At 32.5% G+C, this 27,427-nt stretch overlaps 1 protein-coding gene across 9 annotated transcripts in view; it reads right to left on the bottom strand.

Annotated features, from left to right (window-relative positions):
* Window positions 1-22,374: 22,374 nt before the first annotated feature.
* Spn (protein phosphatase 1 regulatory subunit spinophilin) overlaps window positions 22,375-27,427 on the bottom strand; it is a 367,965-nt gene continuing 362,912 nt past the window's right edge. For all 9 annotated transcript variants that reach the window (XM_075307296.1, XM_075307302.1, XM_075307299.1 and 6 more), the window contains one exon: window positions 22,375-23,175. In XM_075307296.1, the coding sequence (XP_075163411.1) occupies window positions 22,909-23,175 (267 nt within the window). In that variant the 3' untranslated portion in view covers window positions 22,375-22,908. The remainder of the gene's footprint in view (window positions 23,176-27,427) is intronic.

Genomic DNA, 27,427 nt, shown 5'->3' with positions numbered 1-27,427 from the left:
CTGAATAGTCTAAGTGAGCCTGATACAACGGGCTGCCACCTAACCTATCAATCAATTAAATTTTTAATTGAATATAAATATAATAATTAGAAAAATGTTCGTGAAATTTGTGTATTTTTTATGCACCATTCTGTTTACCCGAACGAAATGTCTGTGTTTGTAAAAAATCTGACAGTGTAGTAAATAATCGATAAAAGTATTGTCGATCACATTAGGTTAGGTTATGTGGAAGCCCGATGTATCAGGCTCACTTAGACTATTCAGTCCATTGTGATGCCACATTGGTGAACTTCGCTCCTATCACTAAGTGCTGCCCGATACCATGTCAAGCTCAATGACAAGGGACCTCTTTTTTATAGCTGAGTCCGAACGGCATTTCACATTGCAGTGAAACCACTTAGAGAAGCTTTGAAACCCTCAGAAATGACATCAGCATTACTGAGGTGGGATAATCCACCGCTGAAAAACTTTTTGGTGTTTGGTCGAAGCAGGAATCGAACCCACGACCTTGTGTATGCAAGGCGGGCATGTTAACCATTGCACCACGGTGGCTCCCTGCTATTTGTGTTGTTTACACTGACACAAAAAGTGTTGTTGCGAGGCCAAAGATTTTGTTATTGTTGGTTTCTATTTCAATCGTTATTCATTTGATTTCAACTTAAAACCATACGTTGACTAAGCACAAGATTAGCTCAACCAACAGAGGAAAAATATGTATGCCAAATGGACGATCGTTTCGGAAATTCCACATTCCTCATCAGCATCCTCTACTTGCAGCGAAACTACCCAGCAAAAAATACTTCAGCAGTAAGATTTTAGTTGCACTTTTTGGTATACAATAAAGTAGGCAGTGCATCCACACTGCATGAATCGTTGGCAATAACGTAAACGATTAATCAAACTAGTTTATGATCATTCGTTTACTTTATTGCAACCAATTCATGCAGTATAGATGCATGAAAGGTAGTGCTGTTTTCGTTCATGCCAACAATGCTATACTCAAGATTATATATCACTTCTGAGCAATATTTCTATTAAAATGAGCAATTATATCAGCGCTATGTAGAAGCTGCTCTAAATCGGGACATCGCCCACAGAAATCAGGGCTGATTCCGTTGTTTTGTAAGCAATTGGTACTGCCTCTCTCTCCTTACAATCCTGTTGAAATAGTGCTCCAATTTTTGCTGGGAGTGCTCCATTTTTTGCTGGGTATCAACCAATTATCAGAATAAATTCGGATAAATAACAAAATGTGACTTATACTCGAACCTCCCAAAAAATGTTTTTTGTGTTTTATAGTCGACTTTGCCTGCATCAATTAACACAAACATTTCACTTTCCCTTAGCGAAAAACACGAATACAAATTTTGCTTACCAAAGAAAATGCATACCCAGCAAAAAATGGAGCACTATTTCAGCAGGATCGTAAGGGAGAGAGTCAGTACCAACTGCTTACAAAACAACCAAATCAGCGTTGATTTTTGTGGGCGATGTCCCGATTTAGAGCATCTTCTACATAACGCTGATATAATAGAAATATTACCCAGAAGTGATTTATAATCTTGAGTATAGCATTGTTGGCGTGAAGGTAGACAGCACTACCTTTCATGTATCTATACTGCATGAATTGGTTGCAATAACGTAAACGAATGATCATAAACTGGTTTGATTACTCATTTATGTCATTGCCACCGATTCATGCAGTGTGGATGCACTGCCTACTTTATTGTATGCCAAAAAGTGCAACTAAACTTTTACTGCTGAAGTATTTTTTGCTGGGATTTCTATGATGTACAGTGCACTCGCGGTCACGTGAACTAATTAAAACCAGAGAGTTCATGTTAGCGAACTTCAGCGAAGAACAAAACAGCAAAACTCGGGAGGATTATACGTTCTAGCGTTTTTATTATTAGTAATATTAAAAATATAATTTAATTTCGTGAAAAAAAATAGATCGGAAAAATATCAGTGGGTATGGAATTATAACGTAATTTAAATTAATGATTAAAATTCACGAAAAAAGCCAAACTAGAACACTAAAAAATTCCGTAGGTGTATTTGAAATTGTGAATCTGGCTTTAACCCTTTCACTACCGATGTCCACCTGGGAGGACATTCGAAAAAGACACAAAATTCTATTTTCCCACTTAGTTTTGATTTATTTCTCGATGTTATTTTAAAGTAGAGGCTTTAATCTAAATAACCTATAAATATTTTTAACAATAAACGAAAAATACGAAATTTTGAGTCCATTTTTCTACTGTATGTCTCTAGTAAATGGACATTACTACAAAAACTATAGCTGATATTTTCTCGGTTTTGTATTTTTTCTCACACTTCGATAAATACAATAGGTCAAATAGCGCTTATTTTCATAGAACTATTTGGTCACAATTCAAGAATCAAGTTTTCAGAACAAACTCATATAGCTCTCGAAGTAATTGAGGTAGATCCTCAGAATTACAATTTTTATTCTAAATGCACGCAAAAAAATAATTCTTTCCTCCCAAACGAAATTTTAGACAAACAAAGTTCGTTTCTAATTTGCTTTTCGCTGTAAGGAAGTGTATTTGGGAAAAAAGTATATACTTTTGGTGATAAACGTTTATTCTTTTCCAGGATGTAAAAACAATTTCATAAGGACAAACTCAAAAAAAAAAAAAACATTGTTTTCTTGCTAATTGCATTTTCCCTCACATCTTTCTCACATCCACGATGTTTTTTAGCTTTTAACACCTTTTCCTGTAATACCAACAATGTAGAAGAAATTATACGATTTTATAAATTTTAAATTTTTTTTTACCTTTCGCCTGGACGGAGAATCGAACCGCGGACCATGCACTTTGTAAGCCAACACACTAAGCACTGAGCTATGTACCTGTTATGGTCATCAATAGATAAATATCCATATAAGTTATATTTATATAGCATAGCTTGCGGCGCCCACGAACCGAATAAATAAAGTTTATTTAACAGAAACAAACATTTAGTTTGGCACCGTGGTGCAGTGGTTGCTACGTCCGACTTGCATGCCAAGGGTCGTGGGTTTGATCCCTGCTTCGACCAAAGTTTGTTGTTTGTTTTTTTTTTTTTGTTTACATATATTCCAGATATGTTCGGAAGATTCCGAAAAAATGTTCAACATCACATTGTAGTATATTAAATTTTGAACTGTAAAATGTGTCTTATTAAAGACCTAAAGTCAGAAAAGAACTGTTTTTGATAGAAACGAAATGGACTGTGTTGTTGTTTCAAAAATAACCTTTTTTATTGAAAAAATAAAAATTTTGTAACAAACGAATTTTTTTGGTGATAAAAGTTTAAAATTTTCGAAGCAATTCAAAAAACTCTAACAAAAGAAAAACGTTTTCGGTACACGTTTTCCAAACGTTTTTTTTTTCTTTGCGTGTGCTGTTAATACAAGTAAAAACAGAAGAAAAATTAAAGCTTGTAACATTAGGTTTATTCCGGTAGTGAAAGGGTTAACTTCGAATTTCATGTCTTTCAGTGTTACGGAGTAGTTAGTGTAAGAAAAAGCCTGTTCACGTAATGCAGTGTTCACGTTACCGCGAGTGCACTGTAAAGTTTTTTCCTTATTCAAAAGTCGATAAACTTTTCAATGAAGTCATTTTGTCCTTATATACAGGAAAAAATATCACCAAAGTATTTCCAATTAAAAAGTTAATTGAAGCTGAAAACTTTTTCAATTAAAAAAATAATTGATACAATTAATTTTGAATTAAACTAGAAACATTAAGTCAATTAGACCAATGATTGAAAATTTTTTTAAATTTTGAATTCAAAAATTAATTGATACAATGGTTAGGTTAGGTTAAAGTGACAGCCCGATTAAGATTCAGGCTCACTTAGACTATTCAGTCCATTGTGATACCACATTAACTAAAAGTACCTATTACATATGGGCACTTCTAGTCATAACCGCTGAACCAGATTGTTCCAAAAACATTAGCAGACTGCTTAAGTTAACGTTTTCCAGTCCCCAAGTAATCTGAAGCTATATGCCCCTAAAATTTGCTTACGCCTTACACAAAATACAGGACACTCACACAAGAGGTGTTTTATTGATTCCTTTTCCTCCGCATCATGACAGCTCACTATACTTCGCACCAATAGTTTTTGCAAAATCGCCCATCAGGCAGCGACCCGTTATAGCAGATATCAGGAGTGATATCTGGCGTCTCGAGAACACTGGCATATCTAGTGTGCGGTTTAAATTTAAATCGGGCCATATTTGCTTGGTGTCGTTACAACCCTTGCAATTCTCCCATCGAACATTTGCCATCATGACATGCACATGCATACTCGAAGGCAGGTCTACTAAATGGACTGACAACTCTGAATGTTGATCCAGGTATACATAGGCTGTTAGACGAACTTCTAAGGAAGAGACGCATTTCAGCCACACTAGGACAAGCAAACATACAAAGGTATGTGAACAGAGGCACTCCTCAAGGAGGAGTTCTATCACCTCTTCTTTGAAATGTTGTTTTGGTTTCCCTAGAAGAAGAAAGGATACAAGTGGTGGCATACGCAGATGATGTGGCGCTAGCAGTCAGGGGAAATTTCCCATCAACAGTTAGAGATATTATACAGAGAGCCCTCCAGATGACTGAGAAATGGGCGAAAGATAATGGTCTTGGGGTAAATCCTGCAAAGACAGAACTAATCATGTACTGCAAGGATCGCGAAACTCCCACTGTTAGGCCCATTTCCTTAGGGGTATTGAAATTCCCTTTAGTGAGTGTGCAAAATACTTTGGCGTTATTTTGGACAGGAAGCTGAACTTTAAGCTTAATATTGAAGAAAGGGCGAGGAAAGCAACGTTAGCTTTATACTCGTGCAAAAAGGCAATAGGGAAAAAGTGGGGACTAAAACCAAAAATTGTGCATTGGCTATACACGGCAGTGGTTAGACCTATAATGCTATATGATTTTGGTGGCCGGCACTTAACCAGCCGACAAGTTTAGACAAAGTTCAGCGTATGGCGTGCTTGTGTATCTCAGGTGCATTCAGCAAGACAGGAGCAAGAAATTCCCTTAATGTCATACTGCATCTATTGCCTTTAGACATTTTGGCCAAACAGTCAGCTGCAACAACGGCTGTGCGGTTGCGCGAGCTATCGCTGTGGTCGGAAAAAAGTTACGTTCACAGTTCGGTCCTCAAAATAATGCCAGATGTGCCTAACGTAGTGGACTACACTTTGGCGAGACTACTTTTCGACAAAAAGTTTGTGACTCTAATTCCCAACAGTGGGGTGTGGTGTACACAGACCCCGGGGAATAAACGATATATAGATTTCTACACTGATGGCTCCAAATTGGATGGCCAAGTGTGTTTCGGAGTATATTCTAAAGATTTGGAACTTCGAATAGCGAAAAGATTACCTGATCACTGTAGTGTTTTTCAGGCTGAAATATTAGCAATAAGAGAAGTGGTGAATTGGCTGAGAAGTAATGCTCCAAGCAATATTGGCATTAATAAATACTCAGACAGTCAACCTGCAATAAAATCCTTGGACTCTGTGTTCCTCAACTCGAAAACGGCCGTCGACTGCCGCAAATCTCTCAATGAGATGGCTGAGCAGTACAATATTCACCTAATATGGGTGCCTGGCCATAGGAACATACCGGGGAACTGCGAACAGTGTTGCCAGGTGATTTTGAATCTTAAGAAAAAAACCCTAAATTGGTCTAAGTTTTTTGCAAAAACCCCCACAACATTTCAGAATATAAAAGTACAAAAAGTGGTCCCAAAATTACGTAAAAAAAATCCTGTAGTGATAATTCAATTTAACACAAATATATATCCTGAAAGAAGAGTTCTTACCTGAGAAACGAAATTTTAGAAAAACTAAGTTTTCTTTTGATGCTAAATTTTTTCGTTTGAAGTAAATAAAAAATAAAATTTGCTATTTAAGAAAATACTTTAAAACAAAAGAGATTTTCGTTTGTTTAAAATTTCATCCCAGAGGAAATTATTTTTTCTATGGATGTAATAATACAATATGTATATCAATTTAAAAAAGCGGGCTTACTCTTAAAAAGCTGCTGAGTTAAGATACGATTGTTTTTAATTTTGTCAAATATTAAAAATGCCCTTTCAACAGAAGAGTTTAGCTAGCAAGGTTAGGAACTACCTTACATATTCCAGGGGAACTAGAATCTGTTGGTATGCCTCTGGCTACCTGCAAGCTCTTACTGCGTGAGAAGGCTGTAATTGATACAATCATTTTTTCTTAGTTAAGAAAATGAGTGAACATTTGCGCGGGTTTATTAAAAAAACTAATTGTTACAATTAACATTATATTTAAAACAAATTAATCGATGTCGATTGCAAACCTCAATTGTTTAACTGATTTAATTAATAAGTTTAATTAAATAATTAATTGAATATGTTGAGAAACTATTTTCCAATCGACATCAATTAAATTTTTGATTGAATCAATTAAAAAAATAATTGAATTATTGCAATAAACGTCAATTATATTTTTAATTGAATCAATTAAAACATTAATTGATTTTTGCAATCAACATCAATGAATGTTTTAATCAAACATTTTATTATACCAAAAAAAAAACTGTGATTGTTATTATCATTTTCGTGATTGAAGGCATTTCAATTAAAAAATTAATTGGATCAATTAATTTCATGATGGAATCAGATTTTTTTGTGTGTACACTTAAAAAAATATTGACCTAATATGGAGGATTATGCAACTTAAATTTTACGTCCCTCTATTGAAGTTGTAGATCTTTGAAGTAAGGCAGATGTTCCTTAAAATAAAGAAAAACATTTTTCATTTAAAGAAATCGTCAACTGACATAGTGAATTTTTAAATTTAAGATAAAAACGCTTCAAATATAGGCTAAGACTTATTTCAAGGATTTGCATTTTTGGTTTAAAGTTTTTTTTTGGCATTAAGAAAATAGTTTTTACTTTGAAGGACTTGGCATAATTTGGATTTTGAAATTGTTTGTACATGAATACTATTATTAATATATCGCAAACAGAGAATAAAAATTCGATGAATGGGATCTGTATCCAATTTTAATTTTATTAATCCTAGATTTAAAGCCAGGGAAGTCCGTAAAAATTTTCTTTATTTTAAAGAAGCCGCATCTTTGGCTCGGAATCAATACCAAAATCCTTAAAGGAAGGTCAATATCTTTGGATCCAAGTAAACTTTTTTTTTGAGTGTAGTTAAGTAATGCGCTTTATAACTTGGCATACTTACTTGAAAGAACATTTTGTTTGATTAAGGTCAACTTGGCTTTAATACTTCTGAAAAATTCTTCAAAATTAATGAAATTTTCTTTAAATTTTTTGACTTTCTGTATCTTGACTACAAAGCCAAAAAGTGTTCAAAAATAGACGTTAAAGATGTGTCTTTTACTTGAAATATTATTTCTAATTGAAGTCGAGTTAACACGTTTTTAAAGGATTTTTGATAGCACATGAAGCAAAAAGCTGCAAAAACGAATATATTTAACATTTGTTTCCTAGAATCAAGTACGCAAAACTCAAAGAGAATTGTGTCTTAAATATATCCTTATTTCGATTTTCCGCTTCTTTGGCTCAAACTCAATACCAAAATCATTAGTTTAAAAACAAAATCTTTGGAACCTAGCATGCATGTTGTCTTCCAAATTTTGAAATAGTTGACTTTTCAAAATTTAACAACAAAACTCGAAAAGTGGACTACAGCCAACAAGAATTGAAAAGATCGAAAAGTCAACTTTTTGATTCTGGTTACCCCTAGTCGACTTTTCCAATTTTTGAAAAAATCGAAAAATCGACTTTTCCATATTTTGCAAAAGACAAAAAGTCAACTTTTTTTATTCTGTTTACAACCCCTAGTCGAAAACTTTTCGACTTTTACAAAAAATTTAAAAAGTCGAAATTTTGTAAAAATTGGGAACTCCAATAGTTGTCTTTTCCAAATTTGAAAAAAGTCTAGTCTGGTTCTGACGACAACCTCTATTCGAAAACACGAAAAATCTACTTTTCCAAATTCTGATTACAATCCTAATACGGCGTTCTCACCAAGCAGGTTTTGGGGTTTGAAAGGTTTTCCCTTTATAAGCACTTCAAAACGAGTCGTTTTCGCCATACTAAAAAAAAAAGTTCAAAACTCAAGTTTTCCTCCAAAACACGTCAATTTTAGAATGTGAACCCACCTAATTTGGAATATACCCCAAATAACATACCCTATTCAAAATATATGTCAAAATATTAAAATAAGTTTCATAGAAAAAAAGGAATAAACAAAGGCTTTTAAAAAAATAACATGAAATTTTTTTCCCTTTGCGCTCGCGGTGAATTTCGAGTAAATGTGAATTTCTAGTTTCCATGGTAACTGTCAAACTAATACATCTCAACCCGGTGTGAACCAGTGTTGCCAGGTTAGGGGTTTTCCCCCCAAATTTAGGGGGTTTTTTCACGTTTAGGGGGATTTTTAGGGGTAAAATTTATTTGGGGGGATTTTTGGGGGTAAAAAATTATTTCAGACCTTATAAAGTGGAGCAATTCTCAAGCAAATTCGGAACAATTCTTGCATGAGTTATGAGAAAAAAGATGCGGAAAGTCAACAAGAAGATCCTAAATACAAACAAGTATCCAATAGCATTATTTTCGTTATCTTTTTTAAACTCTTCTGTTGAAAGGGCATTTTTAATATTTGACAAAATTAAAAACAATCGTATTTTAACTTAGCAGCTGAAAGCTTTTTAAGAGTAAGCCCGCTTTTTAAATTGATATACATATTGTATTATTCCATCCATAGAAAAAAAAAAATCCTCAGGGATGAAATTTTAAACAAACGAGAATCTCTTTTGTTTTAAAGTATTTTCTTAAATAGCAAATTTTATTTTTTATTTACTTCAAACGAAAAAAAAAAATTAGCATCAAAAGAAAACTTAGTTTTTATAAAATTTCGTTTCTCAGGAAAGAACTCTTCTTTCAGGATATATATTTGTGTTAAATTTAATTTTTAAAGTGTATCACTACAGGATTTTTTTCACGTAATTTTGGGACCACTTTTTGTACTTTTATATTCTGAAATTTTTTGGGGGTTTTTGAAAAAAAACTTAGACCAATTTAGGGTTTTTTTTTCTTAAGATTTGGGGGAAGAATCAAAAATTACCAGTATTTTCTTAAATAGCAAATTTTATTTTTTATTTACTTCAAACAAAAAAAAAAAATTTTAGCATCAAAAGAAAACTTAGTTTTTATAAAATTTCGTTTCTCAGGAAAGAACTCTTCTTACAGGATATATATTTGTGTTAAATTTAATTTTTAAAGTGTATAACTACAGGATTTTTTTCACGTAATTTTGGGACCACTTTTTGTACTTTTATATTCTGAAATTTTTTGGGGGTTTTTGAAAAAAACTTAGACCAATTTAGGGTTTTTTTTCTTAAGATTTGGGGGAAGAATCAAAAATCACCTGGCAACACTGGTGTGAACGGTGAAATTTTTTGGAAAAACGAATGAGGAAAACGAGTCGGTGGGAACATAGCATAATCAATATTCCGATAAGTCGACTTTTTGAAATTTCAAAAATCGACTTTTCCAAGATTTTAAAAAAGTCAACTGTGCCAAATTCTGATTACATTCCTTAATCGAAAAATCGAACTGTCGACGTTTTCAAATTTTGAAAAGTCGAGAAGGCAACTTTTTGATTCCGTAGTATGAATAACTAATAATCATTATCATATAAATATAATTTTTTTTTATATTATTTCGTGACTTTCGGGAAAGTGAGTTTAAGTAAAAATATTTTTATCATATCCAGTCAAACAAACAATTCATTGAAATTCATTGTAATAACGTCAAGTTAAAATTCAAACAATTCAATAAAAATATAAATCTACTAATATTACAATATTAATGACAAGACATTCATAAGGCCCTTTTGTTTGATTCGAATACATACACACAAAAAATTTTTTTTTCTGATGCAATCACGAAATTAATTGATCCAATTAATTTTTTAATTGAAATGTCTTCAATCACTTAAATGATAGTATCAATAAAAAAATTAATTGAAGGTCTATTAAAAATTAATTGATCCAATTAAAAAATTAGTTGATACTATTAATTTTTGTGCTTGATTTGTGTTTCAATTAAAAATTTTTTTTGATTCAATTAAATTTTTAATTGAATATTTTTAAAATTTTAACTGGAAAATTTTTCGTGAAATTTTTTTCTGTGTACGCAGGAAATTGGCTTTCATGAAAAATCAATTTCCTTTTATTTTTCTAATCGTCAACAAAATTATGTGAACTAAGCTGTCATTAATATTTAAATATTTTGTTAATTTTTTTTTTTGGTTAATAATAACGGTGAGTTAGTGTTTATAAAAATGTATTATTTTTAATTTTGTTGTTTATTTAAATTTTGTGGGACGGGTAGCTTTTTTGGCTTAATGATTTCTTTCAAAAAAGGCACGATTGTGTTGAAGATTTTTTTTGCTTTCTGTGTAATCATTAAAATTTTTTGGATAAAGGCTGATTTAATTATTATTTTTTCTTTTTTTGTTTTTGATAATAATATTCTGTTTTGAAATTGAAGGCATAACTGTGAGTGAGTGTAATGATGTGTGTATGTCTATGTTCAGATCGGTTATATATATATACATACATCAAATACACTGTATTAATTGATAATTATACACAATAGTAATATTTGTTGTTGTAATATATAATGATAATAACAATAATAATAATTATTTGTTTTTAATTATTACATATTATTGGTATTATTTATTTAGGCGGGTGGTAAGGCATTTGAAATTATTTAGCTTTCCCTAGGACTAGTGAATTGAAGTTTAATTGCAACTATTTTCGAAAGCTATTTATATCGAGTTTTACTTTTATGCGATTGATTAGAACTTTCAGTGCACAGAAACATCGGATATGTTTGAATTGCATGTATAAATATTACAAACACTTACACACCTTTAGTTCAAGTGTTCTCAATTAAATTTAAAACTTCGACGATTTTACAAATTTGATAGAGATTTTTAGAGATTTATGCACCTACTTGAAATTAGTTAAGTATTTTGGCAAAAAAAAAATGATTTGAAAATTTTTAATTTTTTTTTATATTTATATTTACTAACAAACATTCCAATAGTTAAAGTGGTAAATATTTAGCACTTATATATTAGGTCACTTATGAAATATTGACCTAATATGAAAGATTATGCAACCTAAATTTTAGGACACGCAATTTACTTTTAAAATAGAGAAACAATTTTCTTTTAAAATAGAGAAACTTTAAATTTCAGCTTTAAAATTTTTTTCATTAACACGTATCTATGAAATTTGCGTCCTTCCGTCAAGACATTACTAGATACCGCAATGTTTATCCATATCCAAAAGTCTAATCTGGATATCGTTCTATACACAGAAAAAATATTTTTAGTCTTCAATCACGAAATTAATTGATCCAATTAATTCTTAATTAAAAAATATCACGAAAATTTTTCTAATTAAAATTTTAATTGAGTTTAAAAAAATATTCAATTAAAAATTTAATTGGTTCAACAAATTTTTCATTGAAACAAAAATCAAGTACAAAAATTAGTTGTATTAAATTAGTTGTATTTTATGGATCAATTAATTTTATAATTGACTTTGGTGATTGATACTATAATTTCTGTTATTGAGGACATTTCAATTAAAAATTAATTAGATCAATTAATTTCGTTACTGGAGACAAAAAAAAAAACATTTTTTGTGTGTATCAATCACCAAAGTCAATTAAAAGATAAATTGTTCCGATTACAAAATGAATCGATCGAATTAATTATTGTGATTGTTTTTTATTTCAATTAAAAAATTTGTTGAACCAATTAAATTTTTAACTGAATATTTTTTACAAATTCAATTAAAATCATAATTGGAAATATGTTGGTGATATTTTTTTCTGTGTATGGGGACCAGAGAGAGGCGGCTAAGAGCCCAGACCCCTAGAAATGTTATCGAACCTATAAAAATGTAACAAATGGGAATTTCGTTTCGGAGGAACTTTTTTTTTTGTGTAAAAATTGTAGTAAAGACCAAGTTCAAAATTTGTATATCCTCCACCATAGGAGGGGGGTATATTAACCTTGTCATTCCGTTTGTAATACATCGAAATATTGCTCTAAGACCCCATAAATTATCTACATATATTTTGGGTCGTGGTGAAATTCTGAGTCGATCTAAGCGTGTCCGTCCGTCCGTCCGTCCGTCTGTTGAAATTACGCTAACTTCCGAACGAAACAAGCTATCGACTTGAAACTTGGCATAAGTAGTTGTTATTAATTTAGGTCGAATGGTATTGCAAATGGACCATATTGGACCACTTTCACGTATATCCCCATATAAACCGACCCCTAGATTTGGCTTGCGGAGCCTCTTAGAGAAGCAAATTTCATCCGATCCAGTTGAAATTTGGTACGTGGTGTACGTATATAATCTCTAATGACCATGCAAAAATTGGTCCATATCGGTCCATAATTATATATAGCCCACATATAAACCGATCCCCAGATTTGACCTCCAGAGCCTTTTGGAGAAGCAAAATTCATCCGATCCGATTGAAATTTGGTACGTGGTGTTAGTGTAGGGTCTTTAACAACCATGCCAAAATTGGTCCATATCGGTCCATAATTTTATATAGCCCCCATATAAACCGATCCCCAGATTTGAACACCGGAGCCTTTTGGAGGAGCGAAATTCATCCAATCCGGTTGAAACTTGGTACGTGGTGTACGTATATAATCTCTAATAACCATGCAAAAATTGGTCCATATCGGTCCATAATTATATATAGCCCCCATATAAACCGATCCCCAGATTTGGCCTCCAGAGCCTATAGGAGGAGCAAAATTTATCCGATCCTGTTGAAATTTGGTTCGTGGTGTTAGTGTATGGTCTTTAACAACCATGCCAAAATTGATCCATATCGGTCCATCATTATATATAGCCCCCATATAAACTGATCCCCAGATTTGAACACCGGAGCCTTTTGGAGGAACAAAATTCATCCGATCTGGTTTAAATTTGGTACGTGGTGTTCGTATATGGTCTCTAAAAACCATGCAAAAATTAGTCCATATCGGTCCATAATTATATATAGTCCCATATAAACCGATCCCCAGATTTGACCTCCAGAGCCTCTAGGAGAAGCAAAATTCATCTGATCCGGTTGAAATTTTCTACGTGGTGTTAGTGTATGGTCTTTAACAACCATGTCGAAATTGGTCCATATCGGTCCATAATTATATATAGCCCCCATATAAACCGATCCCCAGATTTGAACACCGGAGCCTTTTGGAGGAGCAAAATTCATCCAATCCGGTTGAAAATTGGTACGTGGTATTAGTATATGGTCTCTAAAAACCATGCAAAAATTGGTCCATATCGGTCCATAATTATATATAGCCCCCATATAAACCTATCCCCAGATTTGAACACCGGAGCCTTTTGGAGGAACAAAATTCATCCGATCTGGTTTAAATTTGGTACGTGGTGTTAGTATATGGTCTCTAAAAACCATGCAAAAATTAGTCCATATCGGTCCATAATTATATATAGCCCCCATATAAACCGATTCCCAGATTTGGTGTTGTAGCCTCTTGGAGGAGCAAATTTTATCCGATTCAGTTGAAATTCGGTACATTGTGCTAGTATATGGTCGATAACAACCATGCCTAACTAGGTCCATATCGGTCTATAGTTATATATAGCCCTCAGATAAACTGATTCCCAATCACACAAAAATTGGTCCATAGCGGTTCATAATTATATATAGCCCCCATATTGCAATTCTGGCTCTCTAATTACCGCGCAAAACTCCATATCGGTCGTAATTATTTGTAGACTTCCCTATATATATCTTTTTTGGCTAATATATACCACGTATGGACTAACTTACAATTTAGAAGGCGATGTTAAGAAGTTTTAAGATACCTTGCCATCGGTAAGTAGTACCACAATTCAAGTAATTCGATTGTGGATGACAGTCTTTCGTAGAAGTTTCTACGCAATCCATGGTGGAGGGTACATAAAATTCGGCCTGGCCGAACTTACGGCGTATATACTTATTTTTTATATCCGTATGCGGAAATTGTCCATAATCATAGTACAATAAAATCTCCCAAAAGTGGACATCCACGGCCACCTACATTTCGTCCATGGAGAGATTAAGTTTTTTAATTGAAAAATATATCAAACATATCACGAAAATTGTCCACTTTTGTGAGGTGTCTGGTTTTCAGATTGTCCACATTTGAAAGATTTCACTGTAAGTCTAATATGAACAATTTTTCCTAGTCTTGGCCAATTATAAAATATTTTGGAAAATTTCCAAAATTGAAATAAGAGAATTGTTTATTACCTGAAAATTATATTGAGCTATTGAATAATAAGTTAGCAAAAAGAGCACAATGAATAATTTTAGTTAATTTCAATTAATAACAAATAGTAGCATAAATCTAAAACCTATTAAAAATTTTTGTTTGTGTAAGTGAAATGAAGTTAAAAACAGTTAAATAACTTCTTGAATTTGAAAATCCCATATGTTTCTGTTTTAGAAATGACAGACCGAGAAGGATATTGATGACATATGAAATACAATATTGAAAGGTCACAAAGTCCTTCCCCCAATCATTTCATTCCAACTGAAGATCTCTTGAAAGATTTTTTTTTTTTGTTTCATTTTTAAATAAACTCAATTATAAAATTTAAAAATAAAATCGTTTATTTTTCGATAATTCTGTAAAAAAATAAAATAAAAATTTATATTTTGGTTTTTGTTGTTTATGGCACTATATTTAGGCGAGCTTTCGAAAAGCTTAGATCCAGCCATTTAAAACTCTGCCATCTATAGATGGATACGATTGAAATCCTCCTTTTCCATAAAATGGCTAGAGTTATATGCATAAATGGTCCGGTTAAAGTTAACATAATGCACAAGTGGTGAAATTGCTCTGCCAACCGAAAGTATTAAACCATGCCAAAGGATTCCTTTGTTTGAAAAGATTCTTTGGTTTTTATGGCCCATACTTTGGTCTTTGGAGTGCATATTTAACTAACAAAGAAAAATTTTTGGAAATTTTATAAAAATCTTTCATCTAATAAATCATATCAATTCTTCTTTAAAAAATAAAATGTATAAAGTTTAATAATTGCAAGGTGAAATATCAAAATGTGCCTTTTGAAAATCTTTAAAATTTCAAATAATTTATTTATTTTTTTTTAGATTAAATGGAAAATCTTAAAATTTCTAAAAGAATTCCTTCGTTATGGAATCCGAAATTCATTCGATCTATTGATATATCACCTGACAATTTATATTCGCTTTCATTATTTTAATTTGACGTATTACATGAGTTGAATCAATATTGTATGACTGAATTGCGTATCCTATATAATGAATTTTTTTACATCTCACTGTGGAATGTTCTTACCTACACAGAAAAAAAAAATAAAATTTTGACTTCAATCACAAAATTCATTGATCCAATGAAGTTTTAATGGTATCAACGAACACCAATTAAAAAATTAATTGATCCGATTGATTTTTGTTATTTTGTTCAAAATTCAATTAAAAAATAAATAAAATTTTGACTTCAATCACAAAATTCATTGATCCAATGAAGTTTTAATGGTATCAACGAACACCAATTAAAAAATTAATTGATCCGATTGATTTTTGTTATTATGTTCAAAATTCAATTAAAAATTTAATTGGAAAATTTTTTTCCATGCAGTGTAAACTCTAAATGCCAAGTGATATTGGAGTCAGCTAAGTTCAAAATTTGTTAAATACTTACAATTAAATAGAGATTTTGTTTAAGTATGTCCATTACATATTTTCCCCCATACAATTCTTCATCACATAAAAAAAAAACATTTTCTGATTCAATCATCACGAAATTAATTGATCCAATTATTTTTTTTATTGAAATGTTTTCCATCACAGAAATGATAGTATCAATTAAAAAAATAATTGATCCAATTAAAGAATTTATTGATACTATTAATTTTTGTGATTGATTTTAGTTTCAATAAAAACAAATTGTTGAATCAATTAAATTTTTAATTGAATATTTTTTAAAACTCAATCAAGACTTTAATTGAAAAAATTTTCGTGAATTTTTTCTGTGATAGGAGAATTTAGACATGCATTCGACTTAATTTCTAGCTAAATTTCAGCGAATATTGTGTTTTTATTTATATGTTAGCCTGATATCAACGCAGGCTGGTTTTTCGTCCAAATCAATTACTTTATATTAATTACAATTTTAAATGCGAGCTAATTGGACATGAAGATTAAGGAATTGAATTGAAAATGCCAGATTGAAAAGAAAATGCCAGATACCCATCTTACAAGCCTGACTATACATATGTTTCAGTGTTGGCTAATCCACATTTCCATAAGATCTGGCTGGGTGAGATGATTCAATTTGGAGTTTTGGGTTTTGTGTTGTTTAGGCGAATTTATTAAGACAGCAGGAGATTCCCTTAATGTCATGTTCCATCTATTGCCTTTAGACATATTGGCCATATAGTTAGATTCAACAAGGCCTGTAAGGCTTTGCGAGCTAAGGCTGCACTGAAAAAAAAGCATACTCGGTTCCAAAGATTTTGTCTTTACTTTAAAAAATTTGGTATTGATTCCGAGCCAAAGAAGCGGAGAATACAAGTAAGGATACTTTTAAGACACAATTCTCTTTTAAATTTAGGTTATGTGTACTTGCTTCTAGGAAGCAGATTTTAATTTTTCGCTTTCTCAGCTTTTGTTCTTCATATGCTATCAAAGTCCTTTAAAAACGAGTTAACGGCAACTTCATTTTCCAAATTAGGACTCGACTTCCAGTAGAAATAATGCTATGTTTGAAGTAAAAAACTTCTTTAAAATAAAGTTTTGAAAAACATGTCCTATATTTGAACGATTTTTTGCTTTGTAGTCAAGATGCAAAAAGACAACAAATTTAAAGACAATTTCATTAAATTTAAATTTAATTTTTAAATTAAATTTTTCTGAATTATTAAAGTCAAGTTGACCTTAGTCTATAAATTTTTTCTTTCATGTTAAGATACAAATTTTTAAGTCAAATCACTTAATTATAAGGACAATACGACTTCATTGAAAAGTTTATCGACTTTTGGACAAGGAAAATAACTTTATTTTAGAGAAATGCTTCTTCTATGCTAAGCGAAATTTGTATTCGTATTTTAAAGACATGAAATCTTTGACCTCACGACAATATTTTTTTCAGTGTGTGGTCAGAAAACAAGGGTCTAGGCGTTTACCTCTAGTATCTAATGCCCGTATAAAAAAGTTTTTTTTGTATGATTTGTAATTCTATTAAATTATGTAATAAAATAAAACAAGTCTGAATAACAGGCTGAGAATATTACCAAAGAAGTTGCTAACTCTTGTTGAGGTGAAATGTTTCAACAAATATTGATATAAATATATATTCAGACAGTCAACTTCCTCACCTCATAGACTGCCGCAAATCTCTCAATGAGATGGCTTAAAAGTTCAATATTCATCTAATATGGGTGTCTGGCAATAGAAGCATACAAAGGAATTGTAAAGCAGATGAGTTGGTAAGCTGGAAACTAACTGTTTTCTTCAACTCGAAAATGACCATAGACTGCCGCAAATCACTCAATGAGATTGCTGAGCAATTCAATATTCACCTAATATGAGTGTTAGGGCACAGGAACATACATGGAATGCGTATGATTTAACAGTGCTAGGAACGGTGAATCTCTCAACGGGGCGCCTGCACAGTTCAATATTCATCTAATATGGTTCCTGGGCACCGGAACAGGGAAATGCAAAACGGAAGAGCTGGCAAGGCTAAAAACTACTTGTGTTCATCAACTCGATAACGGGCATAAAGTGTCGCAAATCTTTCAACGATATAGCTGAGTAGTTCTATACTCACCTAATATGAGTGCATGGCTACAGGGAAACTAGAATCTATTCGTAAGCTCATACTGTATGAGAAGGATGTCATGATGGCGAATATCAGCCGGGGGGATTGCAAGGGTTGCATTGACACCAAACAAATATTGTTTGTCTTCAATAACGAAATTAATTGATCCAATCAATTTTTAATTGAGATTTCAATTAAAAATTAATTGGATCACAGAAATGATAGTATCAATCACCAAAGCATATTAAAAATTAATTGATCAATTAATTTTTGTGATTGATTTTTGTTTCAATTAAAATATGAGTGTTAGGGCACAGGAACATACATGGAATGCGTATGATTTAACAGTGCTAGGAACGGTGAATCTCTCAACGGCGCGCCTGCACAGTTCAATATTCATCTAATATGGTTCCTGGGCACCGGAACAGGGAAATGCAAAACGGAAGAGCTGGCAAGGCTAAGAACTACTTGTGTTCATCAACTCGATAACGGGCATAAAGTGTCGCAAATCTTTCAACGATATAGCTGAGTAGTTCTATACTCACCTAATATGAGTGCATGGCTACAGGGAAACTAGAATCTATTCGTAAGCTCATACTGCATGAGAAGGATGTCATGATGGCGAATATCAGCCGGGGGGATTGCAAGGGTTGCATTGACACCAAACAAATATTGTTTGTCTTTAATAACGAAATTAATTGATCCAATAAATTTTTAATTGAGATTTCAATTAGAAATTAATTGGATCACAGAAATGATAGTATCAATCACCAAAGCCTATTAAAAAATTAATTGATCAATTAATTTTTTTTTCAATTAAAAGAATTGTTGAACCAATTGAATTTTTAATTGAATATTTTTTTAAAATTTAATTAAAATTTTAATTGGAAAAATGTTGGTAACATTCTTAGATCTTTGAACACTTACACCGCACTGTAGCTATGTTAGTGTCTACAAGGAGTCAAGCATCACCCCAGATATCTGTAATAACGGGCCCCTTCCTGATATTAATGACTACCACATAATCAATCAAACACCTCTTGTCCTGCATTTCATATACAGAAACAATTTTTCCAATTAAAGTCTTAATTGAGTTTAAAAAAAAATATCCAATTAAAAATTTAATTGATTCAAAAAGCATTTTTAATTTAAACCAAAATCAATTCCAAAAATTATCAGTATCAATTAATTTTTTAATTGTATCATTTAATTTTTTATTTGTTTTATATTTTAATGTTTTAATTGATACTATCATTTTTGTGATTAAAGACATTTCAATTAAAAAATCAGTTGTATGAGGCGTAAGCGAATTTTAGGGGCTTATAGCGCTTTAGATTATCAATTTTTTCTGCTAATTCCAAAAGGCTAAAATTTTTGTGAATTTTTCACGTTGTAATAACTATACATTTGACAATCAAGGATCACATTTTAGTCGAACTGATTCGGCGGCGGTATGGAAAATTGATTGAAGGCGGTATGGAAATTTTGTCGTCTGTTATATTTTCTCTCATATTTTTTCTCTGATAATTTATTAAAAAATCCCATAGTTTTTAACAAGAAAAAAAATTATAGAGAAGTTTTCTTCGTAACAATGTATCGTAGTCAAATTAGGCTTTGTAATCAGTATAATAAGGTAAATTTTTCGACATTTGGAACCTTTTGAAAATTTTTTAAAAGTCGACTTTTTTTAATTTTTTAATTTTAGGCTTTTTAAAATTTTAGAGCTGCGGAAAATTTAACACATTCAACGTATATACTTTTATTTACTGACAAGCGTTATAATACCCCAGCAAAAAAATTTGGAAGTTCTTCCAAAGGCACAACTTTAAAAGCACTTCCAGAAGATGCACTCCCCATGATGTTCTTTATTTTAACTACCCAAGAAGTTCTTTTGATTCAATTTTTTATAACTTGACTTATTCATACTTTTAATGGGTAATTTTAACTTTTTTTGTTTCAAATACGTTAAACACGGAGCAAGAATTCATAAAATGGTAAAAATCTTTTAAATTTTGTCAAAAAATGCAAAATCCAATCTGAAAAAATTGCGAATTTTTGAAAATATTTGAGGTCAAACGTTTCTGACAAGCGTTAGAATCCATTAAAAATTATAACAAAATTATAAAAATTATTTATTTGACAAAATATCACAGAATTTTTTAATTTACATCCAAAACATTGAATTCGGATCACACCAAAAGAAGTGATGCAAATTCAGTGCAACGGCTGTTGAAATGGAGAACTTCCGTCCTATGACAAGCCCATGTTAAATTCATCGCTTCTGCGTCAATTTTGCACCACTTCCGGATCCAAAAAGAACATTTTCATTACTTTTTGGGCAACGCTTTTTTTGCTGGGACATTAAATATTAAGAAGTGAGGCAAATTCAGTGCAACCTCTGTTGAAATGATGGGCATCCGTCTTATCGCTCCTGCGCCAATTTTGCTTCACTTCCGGATTCAAACAGAACATTTTCACTATTTCTTTGTGTTGGGATATGCGCTTCGTTAAAAAAAAAACTCGTACATCTTTTGCATATTTCTTTTTTTTTTTTTTTGCTGTCTCAAATTCTTTGTTTATACTTTATCTATGCATATGGAACAAATGATAAATTCTACACATTCTCCCAAACCAATATACTATTTTATGCCGCAATGACTAATTTGCTTTTAGAAGTTTTTTTTTTTCAGATGCGTCTAGAAGCAAATTTCTTTTAGTTTTTAGGTAATTGGCTAAATATCGTATTAAATTATCTTTATAACGATCATATAAGAACTTTATACAACAGCTGGCATTGCTGTGTATTGCTTTCTTTTTATCAACTGATTTATTGCTATATTATCAGAAGTTTTTGCAATTACTGCTGGAAATTTTGATATAGAAATACAATAGGTTTATGATCATGAAATCAATTTGAAATTTTTCTATAAAAAAAAAATAATAATATTTTTCAATGGATGTGTTTTTTTTGCTGTAAATAGACAAACCTTTTCTATATTATTTTCATTCTTATATGTATCCTGATCTTGGTTTATAATAAATTGTATATTTTTTTTATAATTATAGTGTCAACCATACTATTTAAGAGCTATTTGAAAATCAGTCAGTGGTGAGTTTAGAGAAAACAAAAATATTATGATAAACAAAAACAAACAAATTTTTGTGGTTTTCTTTTCATTTAATTATTTTCTTTCGGTTTTTTTTTTTTGTAAAACAACACTTATACCATATACGTAAAACAAAACAAAAATTTTAAGAAAAAAAAAAAAATTGCAACACATAAGGAGGAAATTATATTAAAAATAATAATAGAACAAATTCAGGTTACAAATTAATATTTTCAGAATAATAGACACAATAATAAATATATTTAATATTATTGAAAATTATATTAGTTTATAAATTAAAAAAAAAAGTATAATAATAAGAGTAGATGTGAATATATGCAATTGTGACCTAAAGTACGATTAGACAACAAAAGCTAAATATCTTTTATATACAAAAGTATGTGAAGGTGTATGAATGTCAGAGAATGAAACCGAAACTAGTCACTCGAGCCCAGAGACTTGTTTTCACCAGTATATGCCAAAGTTCTACACTACATACATTTTCATTATAGGTGGAGGATTTAAATTAGGAAAATCAAATTTTAAAATGTATTTAAAATTTAAAACAAAGTTTATTAACTCCCTTTAACGCTGTACCTTTTTAGAATATTCAATGCTAAAGATGGCTACTTCGCTTCTCATTTCTATGGGATTTTAAAATAATATTTTATATATCTTCATTTATAGTCCTTCAAATTTAATTTGAGCTTTTCGCTGTCAAAACCGAACATAGAACCCAGCTGTATAATACAATTAAAAAAGGCAGGATCCTATATCAACGATTGTTTTCTGAGCAACATATTGGGTTTTTGAAAAAAAACTCCGGCTCACCCACTATATCGACTTCATACTCTGTAGTATATGGAGATGTTGACGATTTTCTAAATCAAATCAAAACAAAATGAAATGAAAAAAGACTATTACAAAAGGATATTATAAAAAAAAAAGATCCAAATTCATATGATATTTAAATTGAGATCTTAGATTATGTGTGTTTGTGTGGTGCATTTTACCATATCCCAATTATTAATGAATTATGGAAATAAAGAAATAATTGAAAATTTTGTTAAATATGTATATATGCATATCATCAACATCTTATGGCAATATCTATGGTGAGATGATGTGATTCACGTAGAAAACTCCTAATTCTAATCGGCTACAACAAAGTCACAATTTGTCTGTTCAATGTTTCTCCTTGCATGAAGACAAGTAGAATATGTAATTGATGTGTGATTTTTATAATGCTAAAATGGACATGGTTTGTTAGTAACTAAACTAAGCCAAACAAATTAAGTGTTTAAGTTTTTCGTTTTTTGTTTTTAATAATCTTCAACTAATATTTAATACAAAACATTTTAAAAATAAGTTAGACCTAAAATGCTTATTATCCGTTTTATAAATTAATAAAATTTTATAAATTAATCAATAATTCTAGTATGTGTTAATTCATTTATTAAAATTACAAACAAAGCTCCAAATTATTTTCACTTTGGAATTTCTGTTTTCTATATATGTATGTATGTGGTTGTTTGTGAGAGTTCTTTCTATTTCTTGCTATTTGTATAGATTTTTGCTTTACTCTTTGTTTTGGATTTAAATTTTTGGTAGAGCTTATTAATTTATGTATATTTATATATATGTACGAACGTATGTTCGTAATTATAGTAATATATGTAATTAAAAAAAAAAAAACAAAACACTAATACTATATAGCTTAGACAATGTAAATTTTTAGAATAAAATTTGTTGGTTTTGTTGTGTATTTTTTTAAAATATATTTTTTTGTGTAACTGCATATTTCCATTGTTGATATCGCTTGGCTGTTTTTTTTTACTTCTTTTTGGCCGCTTTTTTCTCCGCCTTGCGTAGGGCCTTTTCACGTTCTCTGCGTTCTCGTTCTTGATCCTTGCGCTCCTTTTCAATGCTCGCTTTGAGATCTTTCAGACGTCGTTTCAAACGATGTTTATCATCGCCGGTTACGCCCAGCGTTTTTAAGTCTTTTGAATCTAAGGATAACAGAGCACCACCCTCCACATTATGTTCCTTGAATACAGGTATATAACGTTCCATTTCAATGCCCAATAACCAATGGCCAACCTGAAATAATAAAAAAAAATATTTAGATTTTTTTAAACATTACAGAAATGAAATTTTTAGTTTATTTTAAAGGAAATAGAAACTATCGACCAGGTCGTAAGTTAACAGGTTGGCTGATAAGTCCCCGGTCTAACAAAGAAAAACACATTTTTTTGTCAAAATTCGTTTTTATTATTCAACATAGTTCCCTTCAAGAGCGATACAACGATTATAACGACCTTCAAATTTTTGATACCATTTTGGTAGTACTCCTTCGGTTTTGCCTCAAAATAGACCTCAGTTTCGGCGATCACCTCTTCATTGCAGCCAGATTTTTTCCCTGCGAGCATCCTTTTGAGGTCTGAGAACAAGAAAAAGTCGCTGGGGCCAGATCTGGAGAATACGGTGGGTGGGGAAGCAATTCGAAGCCCAATTCATGAATTTTTGCCATCGTTCTCAATGACTTGTGGCACGGTGCGTTGTCTTGGGGGAACACTTTTTTCTTCTTCATATGGGGCCGTTTTGCCGCGATTTCGAGCTTCAAACGCTCCAATAACGTCATATAATAGTCACTGTTGATGGTTTTTCCCTTCTCAAGATAATCGATAAAAATTATTCCATGCGCATCCCAAAAAACAGAGGCCATTACTTTGCCAGCGGACTTTTGAGTCTTTCCACGCTTCGGAGACGGTTCACCGGTCGCTGTCCATTCAGCCGACTGTCGATTGGACTCAGGAGTGTACTGATGGAGCCATGTTTCATCCATTGTCACATATCGATGGAAAAACTCGGGTGTAAAGGGTGATACGGTCAAAATTTGGTCAAGGGAAAACGCATGTAAATCGGTGAAATCGTTTATTTAAAAAATCAAATTAAATTTCTTTTTCAAGTTAGTATAAAATTCAGGAAAAATATTCAGTTAGGTTTTCGCTTTTCCAAATCCGAATTGCCGGGCCTCACGCTTGACACCTGCCATCAGATTTTGTACAGCCACCTTGTCCACCTTCTTCGCCGCAGAAAGCCAGTTTGCCTTGAACTGCTGCTCGTCCTTAGCAGTTTTTTTGGTCTTCTTTAGGTTCCGGTAGCAGATGAAAATATCTGCTACCTTTCCCCTTCCTTTTGCCGTATAAAACACCTGTCCCGGAAGCTGCTTGTAGTCGGCTTTGACGTAGGTTTCGTCGTCCATTATCACGCATTTAAACTTCGTCAGCATCGTCGTGTACAGCCTCCGGGATCGCGCTTTGGCCGTCGTATTTTGTTTATCATCGCGATTTGGAGTCACTACCTTCTTGTAAGTCGATAGTCCGGCTCGTTTTTTGGCTCGATGCACGGTTGTAGACGATACACCCAGCTTATTTGCGGCATCTCGGAGAGAGAGGTTAGGGTTTCGCTTGAAACTACCGGCAACTCTCTTTGTCGTCTCAGCGGCTTCCGGTTTTCGATTTACCCCCGATGCAGACTTCCTGGCTGTCGACAAACGTTCCCCAAACACTTTAATTACATTTGTAACGGTTGATTTGACAACTTTTAGCGATTTTGCCAGCTTTGCGTGCGAGTAGCTCGGATTTTCGAGATGCGCGAGCAAAATTTTGATACGCTGCTCTTCTTGCTTGGACGACATTTTGACAACTGAAGAGTGAATTCCAAAACCAAAATAGGACCAACATTCTACACACACACACCTTCAAAATGAGGGGTGTTCAGGTTTTTTAAATGCAAAATTGAAAGAAATACGTCAAGTTTATATTGACCAAATTTTGACCGTATCACCCTTTATTACGAGTTAACAGCTGCAAACACCGCTCAGAATCATCTACACGTTGTTGTTTTTGGTCAAATGTGAGCTCGCGCGGCACCCATTTTGCACAGAGCTTCCGCATATCCAAATATTGATAAATGATATGACCATTTCTCTTAGCCTCGACTCCGACTCCGGAGTCGACTCCAGGTGGTGTACCTAAATCTCATTTTAACAGTATTCCAATTGTATTTTTGAGATTCCAAAACTAGACCGATATAAGTATTCCATTTTGCCATATATGTTTATATGTCCAAAAGAACTCTAATTTTAAATGTTGATATGACTCGACGACAATCCTCAGCATTTATGGGATGTAACGAACTCTACATTTTAATTTCAGACCACTAAATTAAAATACGAAACAAGACTTTATAACAGGTGGGCTGATAAGTCCCCGGTCTAACAAAGAAAAACACATTTTTTTAAAATTCGTTTTTATTATTAAACATAGTTCCCTTCAAGAGCGATGCAACGATTATAACGACCTTCCAATTTTTTGATACCATTTTGGTAGTACTCCTTCGGTTTTGGCCCAAAATAGGCCTCAGTTTCGGCGATCACCTCTTCATTGCAGCCAAATTTTTTCCCTGCGAGCATCCTATTGAGGTCTGAGAACAAGAAAAAGTCGCTGGGGCCAGATCTGGAGAATACGATGGGCAATTCGAAGCCCAATTCATGAATTTTTGCCATCGTTCTCAATGACTTGTGGCACGGTGCGTGGAACAACACTTTTTTCTTCTTCATATGGGGCTGTTTTGCCACGATTTCGACCTTCAAACGCTCCAATAACGCCATATAATAGTCACTATTCATGGGTTTTTCCCTTCTCAAGATAATCGATAAAAATTATTCCATGCGAATCCCAAAAAAACAGAGGCCATTCATTGCCAGCGGACTTTTGAGTCTTTCCACGCTTCGGAGACGGTGGTCGCTGTCCACTCAGCCGACTGTCGATTGGACTCAAGAGTGTAGTGATGGAGCCATGTTTCATCCATTGTCACATATCGAAGGAAAAACTCGGTTGTATTACGAGTTAACAGCTGCAAACATCGCTCAGAATCATCAACACGTTGTTGTTTTTGGTCAAATGTGAGCTCGCGCGGCACCCATTTTGCACAGAGCTTCCGCATATCCAAATATTGATAAATGATATGACCAACACGTTCCTTTGATATCTTTAAGGCCTCTGCTATCTCGATCAACTTCATTTTACGGTCATTCAAAATCATTTTGTCTGTGAACACATTTTTGTAATCAAAGTCTAGGTCGTAGTTTTACTCCAATTTTTGGCACAAGTATGTGTTCTGGCTCAGAATAGAACCCTATTGATTTTGGAAGAAATCGGTTCAGATTTAGATATAGCTCCCATATATATATATCGTTCGCCCGATTTACACTCATATGACCACAGTGGCTAATTTTTTACTCCGATTTAATTGAAATTTTGCACAGGGAGTAGAATTAGCATTGTAGCTATGCGTGCCAAATTTGGTTCCTTATAATTGCTTCAGATTTAAATGTTTCCCATATTTATACCCTGCGCCACACTGTGGAACAGGGTATTATAAGTTAGTGCATATGTTTATAACACCTAGAAGGAGACGAGATAGACACATGGTGTCTTTGGCAATAATGCTCAGGGTGGGTCCCTGAGTCGATATAACCATGTCCGTCTGTCCGTCCGTCCGTCTGTCTGTGAACACATTTTTGTGATCAAAGTCTAGGTCGCAATTTAAGTCCAATCAACTTCAAATTTGGCACTTATTCCTAATTTGGGTCAGAATAGAACCCTATTGATTTTGGAAGAAATCGGTTCAGATTTAGATATAGCTCCCATATATATCTTTCGCCCGATATGGACTTATATGGCCCCAGAAGCCAGATTTTTTGCCAAATTGGATTGAAATCGGTTCAGATTTATATATAGCTCCCATATATATGCTTTTCTGATTTCGCCAAAAATGGTCAAAATACCAACATTTTCCTTGTTAAATCGCCACTGCTTAGTCGAAAAGTTGTAAAAATGACTCTAATTTTCCTAAACTTCTAATACATATATATCGAGCGATAAATCATAAATAAACTTTTGCGAAGTTTCCTTAAAATTGCTTCTGATTTAAATGTTTCCCATATTTTTTTTACTAAAATTGTGTTCCACCCTAGTGCATTATTTAGACAACTTAAATTTTGAGTCTATAGATTTTGTAAAAGTCTATCAAATTCTGTCCAAATCGAGTGATATTTAAATGTATGTATTCGGGACAAGCCTTTATATATAGCACCCAACACATTTGACGGATGTGATATGGTATCGAAAATTTGGATCTACAAAGTGGTGCAGGGTATAATATAGTCGGCCCCGCCCGTCTTTAGACTTTCCTTACTTGTTTTTTACTAACATTGTGTTCCACCCTAGTGCATTAGCCGACTTAAATTTTGAGTCTATAGATTTTGTAGAAGTCTATCAAATTC

This window comes from Haematobia irritans, chromosome 4 (genome assembly GCF_050003625.1).
Source record: "Haematobia irritans isolate KBUSLIRL chromosome 4, ASM5000362v1, whole genome shotgun sequence".
NCBI classification, from domain to species: domain Eukaryota; kingdom Metazoa; phylum Arthropoda; class Insecta; order Diptera; family Muscidae; genus Haematobia; species Haematobia irritans.
Note: the sequence above shows the minus strand (reverse complement) of the source record. Positions and strands in the feature narration are given on the sequence as shown.